The 18022-nt window shown below is 34.8% G+C and overlaps 1 protein-coding gene across 1 annotated transcript; it reads right to left on the bottom strand.

Annotated features, from left to right (window-relative positions):
- Positions 1-748: 748 nt before the first annotated feature.
- Positions 749-17249, bottom strand: LOC133338731 (LIM/homeobox protein Lhx4). The gene is made up of 7 exons (XM_061546854.1): positions 17126-17249; positions 5430-5604; positions 3899-4101; positions 3641-3833; positions 1342-1493; positions 1083-1274; positions 749-1019 (listed from the first exon to the last, which is right to left on the bottom strand). Exons 1-7 carry the CDS (start codon positions 17247-17249, stop codon positions 802-804), a joined length of 1257 nt encoding a protein of 418 aa, XP_061402838.1. The 3' UTR covers positions 749-801.
- Between the last annotated feature and the right edge of the window lie 773 nt (positions 17250-18022).

Here is an 18022-nt window from a genome sequence, read left to right as displayed (position 1 = left end):
CCCTGGGGTAAATTGTCGGGGATATTTATTCCCTGAACATTTTTTAAGGGAAAAATTGCCCGTGCATTTATTGATGTGAGCCCTGATTTTTTTAAAATATACTTATAAAATTTTTTTTCGGGAAAGAAAAATAGGGAGCTATTATTTTTAAGGGAAAATTTTTCCCTGAAGAGAAAATGTTGGGAGAAAATTTTCCCCACTTTTTTGGGAAATTTTCCTACAATTTTTTTATGGGGAAATTCCCTTGATTCGGTTTACCTATAAGGGTATCATTTTTAATGTGTTTGTTTTTCACCAAAAATTCCCGTCTTTCCCCTTCCCCTCTCCCCTTCAAGGTATCCAGTTTCCATTAGCTGGGGTTTTAACAAACATTTGAGCAAAGTCTCTTATGGTGTAGGGTGAATAATTTTGTTATGTGTCTTCTTAAAGTATGACTTCCTTAAAAAAATAATAATAACAATTTCATCTTAGAGAGAAAATGATAGAGAGATAGGTGGATATAGAGGGATAGAAAGAGAGAGAGGGAGAATTAAATTAAAACAAACTGCAACGAATTATCCAATCGAAGCGATTCATTAATCACTTCATCCCATCTTTAGTATCTTCAAAATGTTATGATTTTTGCTCAGCAATTGTGGTTACAGCAGGAGGCGGCGCTAACGCCTCTCCTTCCTCCAATGCCACATCCATTTCGTGACCATTGAATCCATTAGGCGGCGCTGGAGGCGGATTACTTCCCGATGAGGCCATCATTAAATTACGCGATTGCATTTGAAAATATCTAAAGAGTATGTTTGAGTATCAGTAATGTACACCTCCGCCGGGGGTAACTGAATTCGGATTTGAATTTGTATTCGCCGTGGGGTTCCCCGTATCACCGAGCCACGAGTCAGGGCTGGGTGGGAAATCGGGGAAACCTTGTTCAGGACTAGAATCGTTGCTGAGGTCCGATACTGCACTGCCAGCATGTAGGCGGGATTGTGATTTAGAGCCATGTAGATTCGATGCGGAATTGTGATCTGCAAGGGAAAGAAATTGAACATTTAAGAGAGGGATTTTCAAAATCATCCTGAGAACCTTACCTATATTCGTATAGACAATATTGTCGGGATATGAACCAAACGAATGATTTTGCCCCACCGGTGGCGGCGAACGACTAGATGGATACTGTGAAGGACTTGAACTACCGTGCAGATATGAGCCGCGCAGCGAATGCGGTGATGCTCCCTCATCCAAACCCAAATTGACGGTGCTGTAGCTGTCATTGCTGAGGTCTGTAAGAGGAAAATCAATTTAGTCCAGGTTCGGAAATTTTGTAATTGTTGTTGTCGTCGAACTCACCATGATGACTGAAACTATCATAATCGACTTTAAGATCATCTTTATCTAGGAATTTCTCCGTTCGGGGCGAACAGTTACCCTTCATCGAGCGGAAATATTGACTCCAGCGGGTGCGGCCAGCATCCTTTTTCAGGCGTTTCTCTTTCGCTCTTCTGTTAAGGGAGAAGAAGATGAAGAAAAAAGAGAAAAACAAAAACAGAAGTTAGTGTTTTGTAGAAAATTAGGAATGGAACGATATGGAATTGGAACTATAGTTGGAAATTACTTCAAAATGGGATATATTTTGGACCTCAAATGGAATATATTTGACCTCAAACGGAAAAAAGTGGAATTGGAACAATATGGAATTGAAACAAACTGGAATCGGAACAAAATGGAATTGAAACATATTAAATTCGAAAATAATGAAATTAGTATGATTCGTAGGTATGAATGATAAAGAAAATTTAATTTTTTGCACGGGAACAAAATGGAATTGAAACACACTTTAAATTAAAATTTGTGGGATCGGAACAGACTTTCTATATAGTTTTATTAACGAAACTTCAAGTTGTTTAAAATAATGAATAACACGATTTGTAAACAGGACTACGAGTCATTGAAACGGAATGATATGGAATGGAACATTAAGGTATATGCATAAAAAATAAGAAAAAGCATTATTTGGAAACAAATTGAAGGTTTATCTACTTTTGTTATGTAATACAAATTGCTGCTTAAACGACGTTGGAACGAAGTGGAATGGAACACTGTTTCTGGATTTCACACAAAATGAAGTGGAAAACGTATAAAGGATGAGATATTAAAAAGGACCCGATTGAAATTGGGAATGAATGGGTCGTTGGAACGAAATGGAATGAAACACTGTTTCAGGATTAGCCCGAATTGGAGTAGGAAACATATAAGTGATGAGATACTGACTGAAATGGGTGTGTGTTTATTTGAAACATATTTGAATAATGTGAAACGATTGGAATGGAACAGGGGATTTTGAGGAATAACACACAATTTTCATTTGCAAACAATGTAGAGGGCACTGCCTGGTTATTATGGCTTACAAACAATTTGTCCATGAGGAATTGGGAGCGTTGGAACGAAATGGAATGAAACACTTTATTTAATGGGTGGGTAGAGGTTTAAATGAAGAGATAGTGAATGTAATAGAGTTTGGTAATATGGAACATTTTGAAATAAATTAAAACGGAATGATGATTTAAGAGCGGTGGGACGAAATGGAATGAAACACTGTATTTTTTTACTACAGAATGGGTTGGGAAATGATTAAATGATAATATATTGAATGTAATATAGTATTGTGACTTGGAACATGTTGGTAAAAAAGTGGAACGATTGGAATGGAACATTGGTTTTCGAGGAATCACAAATGTTTTTAATTTAAAAATTATTTAAGGGGTCCTGCCTCCTTATTATTTTATGCAAAAATGTTGCCAATGAGATATTAGGGGCGTTGAAACGATATGGAATGAAACACAACATTTCGATTAGTACAAAATGTATTGGAAACTATTTTTAATTACTAGATTTAGAATGTAATGGCATCTTGTGATTTGGAACATGGTGGAATAAAGTGATACGATTGGAATGGAACAGAGGATTTTTGCCTAATTACAAATATTTTAATTTAAAAATAATATGGGGTGTATTTTTAGGTTATTGAATCTAGAAAATATATTGCCAATGAAGAATTAGTGGAGTTGGAACGAAATGGAATGGAACACTGTATTTCGATTAGTAAAAACTGGATTGAAAAAGGTTCTAATTAATAGATTTACAATGTAATGGCGATTTATAAATTGGAACATGTTGAAATAAAGTGGAACGATTGGAATGGAACCGGGTTTTTTAAGGAATAACTCAAAAATTTTATGTAATAACGATGTTGGGGATATTATTTGGTTAATATAGGCTGAAGAAAAAATGTCCGGTGGGGAGTTATGGTCGTTTGGGCTCATAATTCCAAACCTCCATAAATTTGTTATCATTTGAATATTTTTTTAATATTTCTTTCACTGTGCCCGTTTTGTTCCAATTTTAGCTACGTTCCTGCTTCACCGACTAGCCTCCTCGATAAGATTAGCAAACACTTCGATAACTAAGTGACCATTGAATTCTGCTTCGTTTTGCATGAGACAATGTTATCTATCGGACACTTTATAAAATTCATTGTGCGGAACGATACAATGAATGGAAGTGAGTAATAAAAGGGGGAATGGTGGAAATTTCCTCCATAGAATATTTTTTTTTCAAATTCGTAGAAATATCCGCTTCATCTACTTACCGATTTTGAAACCAGACTTGTACAACTCTCATATCCAACCCCGTATCCTGTGACAATTGTTCTCGCACATGTCGCGCAGGTTTCGGACTATTATTGTAGGCGGTTTTCAGTGTTTCCAATTGTTTGGCGGTTATTGTGGTGCGTGGTCGTTTATTCGGTTGGTCACCATCCAGCGAGCCATCCAAATATAAACCTGGAGAGATAAAGATTTCCAATTTTTTATTTATATTGCCAAAAGATGAATTTTCGTTCACCTACCTTTCGCCTTAGCCTCTTCATAGTCCCGTTTACACACTAGCTTACGATCTTCCATGAGGTAGAATTCATCGCCGGTATTTAGGGTACGCGAACAGATCGTACATAGGAAACACTGCAGGTGATAGACATTGTCTTGTGCGCGGCGCACAACTTGCGTCGGCGGTATACCCATATCACAAGCGGAACATTTCGTTCCGTAACGCCTATTAGAAGACCCAAACATTGGGAAAGGACAAAGGGTGGTTATTATTAATTAAATTACTTTTAACAAAGATGGATGTTTAAAAATGAGTACTAAGAAATGGAAGATACATTCTTATTAGAATGGCAATAAGTCTTCTCGAAGGACCAATATGCCCTGGTTTTGGAAGATCAGCACCTCTACTTATTGGAGGATTAATAAATTCATTTATTGGTGGACCAATGAGTGTTCTTATTGGAGAAGCAATAAGTCTTCTTATTGGTAGACCAATGAGTCATCTTATTGGAGAGCCAATAAGTGTTCTTATTGGGGAACCAATAAGTCTTCTTAATGGAGAACAAATAAGTCTTCTTATTGATGACTAATAAGTGTACTTATTGGAAGGCCAATAATGCTCTTATTGGAAGGCCAATAAGTGTTCTTATTGGATTGGGCGACCAATAAGTCTATTCTTATTGGAAGACTGATAAGTCTACTTAATGGATGACCAATAAGTCTACTTACTGGAGGACCAATAAGTCTACTTACGAATAAGACTACATGTTGAAGGACCAATAAGTTTATTTATTGGAGGACCAATAATAAGCCCACTTATTGGAGGACCATAAGTCCACTTATTGGAGGTTTGGTAAAACTTTTTATTGGATGACCAATAAGTATTCTTATTGGTGAACCAATAATTTTTCTTATTGGAAAACCAATAAGTGTTCTTATTGGAGAACCAAAAAGTCTTATTATTGGAGGTCCAATAATCAGAATTATTGGTTATCCAATAAGTCTTCTTATTACAGGACCAATAAGTATACTTATTGGTGGACCAATAAGTTTACTTATTGGAGGACCAATAAGTCTACTTATTGGAGGACCAATAAGTCTACTTATTGGAGGACCAATAAGTCTACTTATTGGAGGACCAATAAGTCTACTTATTGGAGGACCAATAAGTCTACTTATTGGAGGACCAATAAGTCTACTTATTGGAGGACCAATAAGTCTACTTATTGGAGGACCAATAAGTCTACTTATTAGAAAACCAATGAGTAGACTTGTTGGAGATCAATAAGTCTTCTTATTGGAGAACCAATAGGTGTTCTTATTGGGGAATCAAAAAGTATTCCTATTGGAGAATCAATAAGAGTTCTTATTGGGGGACCAATAAATGTTCTTATAGATACAGCAACAATACTTCTTATTGGAGAACAGAAATTCTATGAGGTTTTCTTATCCGACTACCAATATTTTTTCTTATCAGAATACCAAAAGGGGCTTCCTTAGACCTTCCTATTGGGATACTTTCGTTTTGCGAACCATCTACCGAAATTTACTTACTTAAAAAAATCCTCCTTGCAAAACAGCTGGCCATTGCGGGCGAAACATTTATCATTCAGCTGGGCATGACATTCGCTGCACTGCAAACACTTGGCATGCCACGTTCGGTCTAGCACCTTTAAAACGAATCGATCCAATATCAGTTCATGGCAGCCGCCACATTTCGGGATTGTTGCTGTAAATAAATGATGAGAAGGAAGGAGAGAAGAGAAACAAAATGAAATACATTGCTACATAAAATAGGCAGTAAAAAAATGGAGGACGAAGAGCAAGTCAATGAAGGAGGTGGAGTAGACAAGGATTGCTTTCAAGAAGGAGAAGAAGGAAAAAATTGATAAATGGTTGGGTAGAGTTTCAAGAAAAAAATGCCTTTAATCCTTAAAGTAAGGCAATGAAGTTTTTAGCAGAGGATTTTTTAATGGAGATATACACACACTTACACTCTTATATCCTTTATAATGTCTCTGTGTATGTGTGTGTCTCATTTTAAATAATTTATTAGCTTATGTTCATTTTAAAGTAGCCCAAGCAAATAGTGTTGCTGTAATACAGTAAAAAATAAAAAAATAAATTCTAAAACTCCTTTGAAATTAATTATTTATAACAAAGGATAACTGTTATCCATCTCGCTCAAATCCTTTATCCATATTATTTGCCAAAATAAAATGTCATACATCATTAATTTCTGTAACCTAATTTTTCGGGGAGAATTTTTGCCAAAAAAAATGTTATAAATGACGACAAGAAGAATAAAACACAGTAGGAGGTATATTTGAGGGAAATTTTGAAGAGAAGAAGGTCCTCAGTAAAATTTTCTATTGAAGATTTGAGGACCTTTTGCGCATGAATTGTCAGGAATTTGGTATATATATGATAGATTTTCTATATCTGATTTTTCTAAGAAACTCACAGAGTCCAAAGTATCGAAAATCTGAAAGTACTATTATCTAGAATCTAATACAATGAACCTGAAGCTATGCTGGCAATTTCTTGCCTGAAGTTTTTTCTATTCATGTGGAATTCCTAGATTCACATTTTAACAAATTAATTGAAATTGTTGCGCTTTATTATCAAATATTGCGCTAGATTTTGAAATGGCGCCCAACGTTGGGCATTGAATATTAAAAATTGTTTATAGAGGATTTTGGACAGTGAGTTTGGCTTTGACCTAGGATCTTCATAATATTCTTTAGTGACGTTCCCAATGTAAAGCCAAGCCCACTATTCAAAATCCTCCATATACAACTTTTAATGCTAATTGCCCCACATTGGGCGCCATTTCAAAATCTAGTGCAATATTTTTAAATAATTTGTTTAAAATTTGGCACCAGGTACACTATGTTAATGGAAACGTTTCCTGCAAAAAATCTTCAGTCTAGGGTCCAGGTTCTTTGTATTTTAACCCGGTACCCCGATTTACGGAATTTTGAAGAACTTAGACATGTATTTTTAATTTCAAATAGCTAGCAAATTGTTACAAAATAAAATATTGATTATTTTTCGAACCTCATCTGACGGTGACACTAATTGAAAAAAATCCTTAAAATACTGCACCATGTTGGGCGCCAACTAAAAAACAATGCTAGCACGGCATTTTTAAAAACGATTTTAATTTTGTTATTTGGAATTTTATGTGAGGAGAATAAAACTTTATGGCAAACAATTGAATTATTGAATATTTTTTCCTTCTCCGCAATTGGAGAAACTAATTCAAAAATGACTAAAAACATGGCCCCACGTTGGGCGCCATCTAGAAAAAATTCTACCACTTCATAATAAATCGATTATAATTTTGTTATTTGGAATTTTGTACGAGAAGAATAATTTTTTATGCAAAAAAAAAAAAAAAAAATCTGGACCTATGCCCAACACAATAGCCAGGTCCACGTGTTTTTATAGACCTTTTATAAAGCTATATTCCGGTTTTTGGCATTTGAAAAGTTTAGATTCATTTTCTCCAACCAACTTGATTTTATTTTGGATCAAATCGACTGCAACTTATCATATCCGACTTTCAGAGGATAGAAGAATACCTTTATATTTTAAAAAATTGTTTCAATCACATTGGGCGCCATTTGTATATTCGATCAGGGTTTTCAATTAATTGACAGAATATTTTATCACATGGTGGATATTAAAGGATATGCACTAGTCTTAAAAATCTTTCAAATTAATAAATAAAAAATTCTATTTCCTCACGTTGGGCGCCATTAGGATATTTTAATCACTTTGCTTGTAATTTTTTTATTTTATAGAGCAAACAAAAGGAACCGATTAACAACAATTTCTGGATAAAATAGTATATACGCCGTAGAGAATGACATTTTTTTTCTATCCCACTTTGGGCGCCATTATGTTATTCAATCAAGCGAAAGTTGGGTATTTGAGCTTCTCAGATAAACATTCTTCGGCAGAACATATTTTAAAAGTCGGAATACCTTATTGGAACAATATATTTTGCTAAAGTCCTCCTTATAAGGACAATTTGGGCCTCGTCTTGCAATCCAAAAAAAAAAAAAATTATTGCATCACGTTGGGCGCCACTGAGACTTTTTTATTGCCTTATCTGTAATTTTTGTATTTTTTATTTAATGAGCGCAGAAAAACCCCATGATCAGCATCTTCGGGAATAAGATAATAGACATCAGCTTAAAAAAACTTAAATAATTTTTCTATCCTACTTTCGGCGCCATTATTATATATTAAGGCAGATTTCCTGAGCGATTGTCAGAAATTTGATATTTGGATTTCTCAGAGAGTAGATAGACCTTTTTTAAAAATATGTTTAATATATTTTGTTCCTATAACGACACTTTCTAATTTAAAAGAAAAATCTATTACCTCACGTTGGGCGCCATTGGGACATTATAATCATTTGTCTTATATTTTTTATATTTAGAGATTTTGGGCGCCATTATAATATTGACTTAGATTTTCCAAGTGATTGCCAGAAATTCGATACTTGGGTTTCTTTGGGAAGAGAAAAACTTTTTGCCAAAACTTTTTTTTTTTTTGTTACAGGGGAGCGAAATTTAACCCTAAAAACATTTCGCTCCTCTACTACCAATGAAAAATAATCATATCTGTGATTGCCTCACGTTGGGCGCCATTACGACATATTACAATTTTGTTTGTAATTTTATATTTTTGATTTGAAGAACCTAGAAGGACTTACGAACAAGATGTTAAATATTTATTGAACCACGTTGGGCGCCATTTGGGGTCGAACCTTATATTGGTCCATGTTTGAGCAAAGTCGTTCTCTTATGAATTTTCCGCTTTCAAGTTTTAAATGGTCTAGATAAAATTGTTTCCAAAAGAATTAGAAAATTTTTAACAATAGCAACAAAAGGTTCTGCAATTGGAATATTTTGTCACTTTGTCACTCGTTGGGCGCCATTTGAAAATGTTGCAAAATCCATTAAACAATTAGATTTTATTTGATTTTTGGGTTGCTAAGTGGATTGCCTCCTTAATGTCGACTTTTTTATGTCATATCCGATAGAAATCCCAGTATAAATTGTAGTGACCCACGTTGGGCGCCATTTGAAAATTTACCAAAATTTTTTTTTGTTGATTTAATTTTTGTTTGTTTTTTGTTTGAAGTGTGTAAAAGAATGAACCATTGCTCGGGTTTTGTACAGAATCTATATAATGCTACTTTTCAATATTCGGTACTTTAAAGGTTTGGAAAACCTTCCAATCGAATTTGGTAGTATTTTTCATAAAATGATCTATCAGCGTGAAGGAGGATAATCTTTTTTTTGTAAAACCAACTTCTTTGGGTATATTTTGCCCTTCCGCTTCTTAGTTTTATATTCGCCAGGAATCTTGTAAGCCACTTCGGTGGAGATGGGCGGGATTCTTATATGAGGGTTATGTCAAAATATAGACCTAATCTAGACATAGGTCTAAATTTGGTTTCAAAGATGTTGTTTACACTCTTAGATTCCGGAATGCAAAACATTTTAAAATTCGGAAAATGGAACTGGAGTTTTTATTATAGGAAACTGTAAAAATACATGGACCTATGTGTAATTTTAGAGATTTAAAAAAATTAAAACAAAAAAAGAAAAAAAATAATCTATATTTATGGCCCCACGTTGGGCGCCATTTGCAATTGGACTTCTTTTAAAAGAATTTCATTTCACTATTCGTATTTTTAAGACAATTAAAATATATTTTTTCCTCAACATATGACTACACAACTCTAGCCCATATTGGGCGCCATTAATTGCAAAAATAAAGTTCCTGGATCATTATCCTTTAACCTAATTTTTCCAACCTATGCGAAAACCCTTAAAACTAAAATTTATTTTTATTGTTGTTGTTTGAAGAGGTCTTAACATTTTTTGTTGTAGTTGTCTTTAAAAGCATTTATTTTATTGGCATATGTTTTCAGGTTAGCTAACTAACTGCACATTTGACATAACATTAGTTTGAATGGGCCGCAGGTCAAGCCAGGCTATTTGGTAGTTACCTTGTTATAAAACAACAACAAAACAGCAAAAACAACAACTAAAAGAACAAAAACATAAAAAACAACAGAGAATAGGGGATGACCATCCCTGTCGATATGGGATGATGACCATTATGCATGGATTTTCTATGGTCAGAACATAACAGAATGTGTCACTTAGCTTTTTGTGGCACTCCTTTAAAGTTGACTTTTGAAAAAAATAGAAAAAAAACACACACACACACAAAAAGTTACATGAATTGGGATTAGTGTATCATAAACTCAATGCGGCAGTGTCGGCACACCTATTTTAAGCTACTTTATGGCACGAGCTGAGTCTTCTTTTTGGTTTTTTAGTAGCGGTAGTATTGTTTGTAAGAGGGGTTTGTACGTGACATTCGCATCAAACACAATGTGTGTTTGATGTTGTTGTTGTTGTTGTTGCTGCTGCTGATGATGTCGAATGTTGTTTATGGAACTATAAACTATAAAACATTTCAAATACATGCAACATTTTTTTAAGGTAGGTTTGCTGTGCAATTTGGTTGTTGTTGTTGTTGTTATGAATAATATGTGTGTATAATACATTGAATGAAGCAGCGAGGTGGCTACAATGTAGTGTGCATTCCACTCAAACTAAATGTTATCATAACCATAAACGGGTCATAGGTTTAGTGATTTTATGTTTTCAAAGAAAGCTGTTATAACGTTGTAGCTGAAGATTAATTCACAAAGTATTTGTTAATTTTATTTTTTTAAATATTTTTTTTTATATATTTATTTTTATTATTTTCACGAATTTCCAAATTATAAATTTTCTATTTTTTAAAAATAATTTATGAATTTTTAAGGAGCTTATATTTTTAAAGAATTTTAATCAGAGGTACATACATGCACACAGGGAGTTGTACTAAAATTATTTACAAAATCTACGCCAAATTTAAATTTGCAAAAATAGATTTTAAAATCAGTGTGCGGAACAATAAAGACGGGCGGAGCCGACCATCTGATATCCTAAAAAAAACTACCACGAAAATCTAACTTTCTGCGTTTCTTTATTCTGAGCCTGGGGCAATATTTCACCATATTTCGAAAATATGCCACGGTTAAAAAATGGACTTATAATCGGCCATATTGGTCAGCTGTTCCACTTTCTAACCCTGGTATATTTTCCAAATCTTATTTACCCGAGGTGAATATTTATACCATAAAATAAAAATTTGCTCAATTTGGTTTTTGGTTGCTTTGACCCTCGGACTATTGACCGATCATCATATAAACAGCCGTCCTAAGTATTTGGTCAGATCACCTTCACCATGTAAAATATATGGCCTCTAGAGCGACTAGAAAATTTGACAAAAATAAAGTTTTCGGTTCATGGCACCCCCTAAATATCACATAACCCTAACATAACCGAAAACCAGTAAGGAAAGTAATAAAGTCGGACGGGGCCGACTATATGATACCCTTCATCACTATGTGTATATTAAACAGGACTATTAACATGAAATTGGATGAAATAAAATATGTGATATTTATCTAAATGTGAATCTACCTAGATCTATCCATAAACATGTCATTCGTTTGTTACAATGGGACAAAAGTATGTAAATCGACTTCAAACAGATATAAATAGGTCATCTGTTGTCCTATGTCTGTACTTCTAGAAAACGCAACTAAGTAATTCTATGCTCAATTTTATACGTTGTGCAAAATTTGATGTCAATCTGACTAACATGAGGAGTTTTTGACTAACATTTACTTGAAATCGGGCGAAAATATATATGGAAGCTCTATCCAAATATTAAGCGATTTCAAACAAACTTGTCACAGCTTAGGTTATACTAATTTCAGAACGTTTTGTTCCTATCAGCATATTGGTTCCTTGGTGCGTCGATTACCTTAAATCGATTTATAATAAAAGGGAGCTATATCTAAATCTGGACCGATTTTCTCGAAACTTGGCAGACATCACTTTAGGCTCATTTCAGTAAAATCGAAGGAAACAAATCGAAGGAAACATAGGGACTTTGGTGCACCATTCACATAAAATCGGAAGACACTATATATGGGAGCTATATCTAAATCTGGAGCGATTTTCACGAAACTTGGTAGACATCATTCTAGGCTCTATTCGGTACGTTATCCAAATTTCGTGCAAATCGAATTATATATAGGGACTTTGGGGCACCATTTCCCATATATATGGGAGCTATATCTAAATCTGGACCGATTTTCACGAAACTTGGCAGACATCACTCTAGGCTTAATTCAATACGTTATGCCAAAGTTCGTGCAAATCGAATCATATATAGGGATTTTGGGGCACCATTTACATGAAATCGGACGAAACTATATATGGGAGCTATATCTAGATCTGGACCGATTTTCTCGAAACTTGGCAGACATCACTCTAGGCTTAATTCAATACGTTGTGCCAAATTTCGGGCAAATCGAAAGATATATAGGGATTTTGGGGCTCCATTTACATGAAATCGGACGAAACTATATATGGGAGCTATATCTAAATCTGGACCGATTTTCACGAAACTTGGCAGACATCATTCTTGACCTAAATGATTAGGCTGTACCAAATTTCGTGCAAATCGGAAGATATATAGGGACCGTTTACATTAAATCGGTTAAATATATATATGGGAGCTATATCTAAATCTGAACCGATTTTTCCCAATTTCAATAGGGTTCGTCCTTGGGCCAAACAAATGAGCTGTGCCAAATTTCATCCAAATCGGATCATAAATGCGACCTGTACTTTGCTCACAAAAATACATGGACAGACAGACAGACGGACGGACATGCATAAATCGACTTAGAAAGTGATTCTATGCATATTCTCAAAAGGAACCATGTGTCAATCTCGTTTCCTTTTGCATGTTACAAACATATGCACAAAGACATAATACCCTGTACCACAGTGTGGTGAAGGGTATAATTATAGGCGTTGTTCTTGGCCATAATGGAACTTCATATAAAATTTCAAAACGACCAAGATCAAAAGTCCATCTAGAAAAAATCGACTTTGCGATTTCCTTTTTGCGATCAAAAGTCGATTTCGACTTTTAGACTTTTTAGTATAAAAAATCGACTAGTCGAAATCGATTTACTTATCTCTAATTCGAGTACATATCACAATATAATTGGTATCAATTTAAAGGCCAACCACTCCTCTTGGATATATTATCAAATTCTCGGTTCTATGTCCTTCAGGAGTAAATAAATACAAGTTTTAAAATACAAATTTTTCACACAAAAGTCTGGGTCCATGTCCATTTCATCCCCTTAAATATTAACGGATCATTGCCATAAAACAATAGGGGCCTTCTTTGGCCCCAACACATCCTACATGCCATAACAATGGCCTGTATCTTTTTTTACAAATTATTATAGGCAGACGGACGGACGGCCGGACGGACACAAATGTCTAAATCGGTTCCGCTAGTCGAGATTTGACGATGGATATATTTTAAGATGGGTCTAGGACCAATACTAAAAATAATCCCAAATCAATGTGGATTCATATTTTGGAATAGCTACCCATTTGTGAATAAGAATTAAGGCATTATGTATGATTTTACGTTGGGCGCCATCCACGAGAGCTCATTGCCTTTATTCAAGAACCATAAGAACTATGTGAAATAAATAATTTCAGTTCTTCAAAATCTACAATTTATTTGAAATGTTTTAATGTACATAGATATAAGGTTGCCTGACCAAGAATCGGTTAAAATAAAAATAGGATTTTGACAACCTACGAATATCAATGTCTCGTCCTTAAGGATCTCTTTTCCGAATCGTATGAGTGATATTTTACAAAAATATTCCTCTATCATTCGTCTCGAGATCTGAAAACAATAACCTGCAATAGCCACAAACAAAGATATAGAGGTTATTCTTTAATGAACTTTGAGGAACTAGTTCCTTTTTAAAAAAAGGAAGAAGAAAAAACGTTTCGCTCCGTGAACTAGATTTCAATTTTGTCATTGTTATTTCACAGAGCGTTCATTTTTCAAAAAGGAACTAGTTCCTTTGCTCCATTTAGTTCCGACTCCTAGATAGTTCCTTTGAATCACTTTAATCGTTCTGTGCGAGGTGCATCTTTAACATCAAAAATTCCTGAACGGGATCTACAAAACCAAAATTGCACATAATTGTCGGCTACAGTATCGGAACCATAAACACCATTCACATTTTTAGCCGATTGGCTTGCATTTTCGCTTTTGTCAAAGAAAAACTGTAGAATGTACCGATTTTTTTCTTTGTTCACTTCCACTTATTGAAATTGTTTTATCGATACTTTACGATAAATCTATCCGTACAGCCATCTGCCGAAAAAAAAATAATGGATTTCTTTTTCCCCTACCTAATATTTATGGGTATGAAATGGACCAAAAACTTTATTTTTATTTGTTTTTCAGGTCGCACCAGAGACTGCAATTATGACCCGAAAAAAACGAAACTTTGCACCAGGAAGGGAATCTGGCAAAAAAATAAGCATGACTGTTGATATTGACATTGGTCAATATTAAGCAATTCAAGTGGATCCTGAATTTTGCGTAAAAAATCACAAAATGGGTATTCTGGGGGCATATTTTACACATGAAGGACATAGAAACGATAAGTTGATATGCAAGAGGGGTGGTTCACCTTTAAATTGATACCAATTATGTTGTTCTTTGTACTCGGATGTGGGAGTTTTAGATAAATATTTAAAGGTATCTATGTGTTATGATATTGTTTAGTATTACCATTACCCCACTAGAGGGCGCAAATGTAGCGGTGATCGCTTTGAAATTTTACATGAAGTTCCGATTATGGTCAAGCGCGATGCTTATAATTTACGGTGATGTTAAGATGATATTTAGGGTGTGCAATGAACCGAGAACTTTATTATTGCCAGATTTTCTAGCCGCTGTACAGGCCATTATTAAATGCAGAACATGGTGAAGGGGATCTGACCCAACACCTAGAACGGCTGTTTAGATGATGATTGGGCCGACATTCCGAGGGTCAAATCACACCAAAACCTAAAGTGAGAAAATTTTTATTTTATGGCGTAAATATTCACCTCGCAAAAACAAGATTTGAAAAATATAACAGGATTAGCAAGTGGAACTGTCAAGACAATGCTAATATCGTGAAATTTTGCCGGAATATAGATCCGCAGACTTCAGTGGTAGTTGTGTAGGTATAATATGGTCATATGGCCGTTCGACTATACTACTCCACTCACTGGTTTTATTTTATTTTTAGTTCGATTTCCTGTCAGGTCTCTTGCTGCAAAAAATTTTTAATTGGGAAATACGAACCTAAATAGGTGATAGAATTTTGCAGGTATATGTTGCTTTGAATAAAAATATTTTTTGTTTTTTTTTTCTTATTCTTCAAACAATGAATGATGAAGACTTCGAATTCGCCTGTCGGTATTCCATGCATATTCCATTTATGAATATGGTCAATAAATATTGACATTTTTGGAAATCGGTTCAAATTTGCTCCTCATGAAAATGATGTGCCAATGATGTTACGATAGACCAATCGACATAAAATTGCTTAGATAAGATCGAAATTAAAAAAATCGATTAGAAAGAGGTTTGCGATTTTTTAAGTAAATCCGTTAGGATTTAGATAAAGCTTTCCGAATTCTAATAGCACCTCAAAAATATTCTCCAAGTGATGTAGGATCCAATCGGATTTTCGTGATTTTCTTTCTTCTTTTTTTAATTTATTTTGGGGATTTTTTTTTAATCCGAAGAGGTCATACAAAAGTCGACCAAAGCCAGTGTTGAGAGGCCCTCAAGAACATTCCAAAATCGCCGTTCTCAGCAGTTGGGCATGGCTCGTTCCACATTACAGCGGATTATTCGCATTGATTTGCATTTGTTCCCGTACAAAATTCAATTGACGCAAAGAATGTTGCCTGCGGACAAGCTTCGTCGATTGGAATGAGCCCAAAGAGTCATCGAAATGGCCGAAGATGACGAGCAATTTTGGAACAAAATTATCATGTCCGATGAAGCCCATTTCACATTGAATGTGGGACCGTAAATAAGCAAAATTGCCGTTTTTACGCCACTGAAAATCCTCAGGAGATTCAAGAAGTGCCTCTTCATGACGAACAGGTCACAGTTTGGTGCGGCGTTAATGCGAAAACGGTCATTGGGCCGTTTTTCTTCCAAAATGAAAATGGCCATGCTGTTACCATCAATCGCAACAAGACGGCGCTCCACCGCACACAAGTCGCATAACAATCGATTTTCTGAAGAATTTGTTTCCAAACCGTTTGATGTCCAAAATTGGTGATTTGGACTGGCCGCCGCGTTCGTCCGATTTGACGCCGCCTGACTACTTCTTGTGGGGATATTTGAAGTCAAAGGTTTACGTTAACAAGCCAAGGACCGTAGAAGAGCTCAAAGACAACATTCGTTAAGAAATAGCCTCTATTCCGGCCGAAATGTTGGCAAAAACGATGGAAAATGCAGCAAAAAGGGCACAATACGTCATCAACGCCAGAGGCGACCATTAGAGAGATATCATATTCAAAAATTGATGTAAACAAATCTACTTGGAACAAATTAAATGATTACCGTTGGCAACCGCCAAATTTTTATTTTTTTCTTTAATTTTTTTTAAAAAAAAAACATGGGTCCGTCGAATATGGACAACCCTGTATATCCTCCCGACTTTATGGAGAAGGATTTTTTCATCTCGAAATCGATTTTCGATCGATCTCGATTTTATGGTCTACAAATCCAAAACTTTTATTAGAAATCTGCTGAGGACGTACAGGTTACTTGAGAACCTTGTTGGATCAAAACTCGTGATACAAGATTTTTATCTGCCGTTGGAGCTACATTTTTCATTAATTCCATATAAGTTATTTTCCGTTGGGGTTTTTTTTTAAGTTTTGGAATCGATTTTTATCCTCCAAAAATTCGAAACCATTTTTAGGATTTTTAAAGAATTTTGGGCCTAAGGATTTTTTAAGAATTTTGTCCCAGAAGAAAGGGGCGTATTTTGGTACAAATTTATTTAGACTGACATTTTTCAAAAATTGTAAATTTCAACGATGGTTACAACATTTAATTGTCCACTAATATTTCTCGAATATATAGTCCTTTATTTGCTCATAGAATGTCCATTCAACATTTTAACCTCCAATCCGTTCAAATTTTGAAGAAGTTAATTTTGATTTTTGTATTTTTTTTCGATCACTTACACAATAGAAATTCGGGTAATTGACTTAAATTGATTGGCGGTATGCGATCATCACATTTATCACTGCTGGCACTGCTGCTGGACAGAAAGTCACTTTTAAACATCATTAATTTCAAAAGTTCCATGCTTGTGGAAACGACATCCGACGGTAGTGACAGCTCGGGGGCTTTACTTACGGTGTTGTCGTTGGTAGGTGGCAACACCTTTTTTTATTTTATAGATTTTTTTTATTTTTCAAAAATTCTCACAGTTATTAATTTAGAATATTATTATTAGCACAACACAAACATGTTTGAACATGCAAAAATTTAAATTTTTGTGTAAATAAATATTTTTTTGTTTTCTAATTTTTGAATTTTTTAGAGAGTGATTTTTTGGGGTATTTTTTTTTTTAATTTATTCCATAATCCAGGTTTGGAAACAATTTTTAAATTCTTTCACAGAAATTCCACTCTATATTTTTTTTAATTTTTTGTTTTACTCCGATTCGAATCGGATTCTTTATTTATATTCCGCCTTAACAAAAAAGAATCCGACTTTGATTTTTTTTCTCTTTTTTGTGGGGACTTCAGGTATTCTGAGTCGGTGTGTAACTCCGTCCGTGTGCGTATTGGAACGTAACGTAAGGAAATTTTAAACCAAAAACGAAATTTCCGTTAAAAGTTTTCTTGCGGGTAACGACGGACTTTTGGTTCGTACGGAGCGCGTATTACAGTTATCACGTTGCGATTTCAACTGAATTGGAAAAAAGGTGGAGAGCAAGTGTTCTGCTGCCGTGGAACAGAAAAATGGAACTCTCGTCGAAGTAGAAGCAGCAGCAGAGCGGTGAGCGCATGTCGGAATCATTTGTTCATTCGTTCTATCTTTTTTATTTCTGTGTGATAACTGATTTGGTGGG

The sequence above is a fragment of the Musca vetustissima genome, unplaced genomic scaffold (assembly GCF_032173495.1).
Source record: "Musca vetustissima isolate MV318-11 ecotype Yass unplaced genomic scaffold, APGP_CSIRO_Mvet_v1 utg12465, whole genome shotgun sequence".
Lineage (NCBI taxonomy): Eukaryota > Metazoa > Arthropoda > Insecta > Diptera > Muscidae > Musca > Musca vetustissima.
This window is presented reverse-complemented; position numbering and strand designations above follow the sequence as displayed.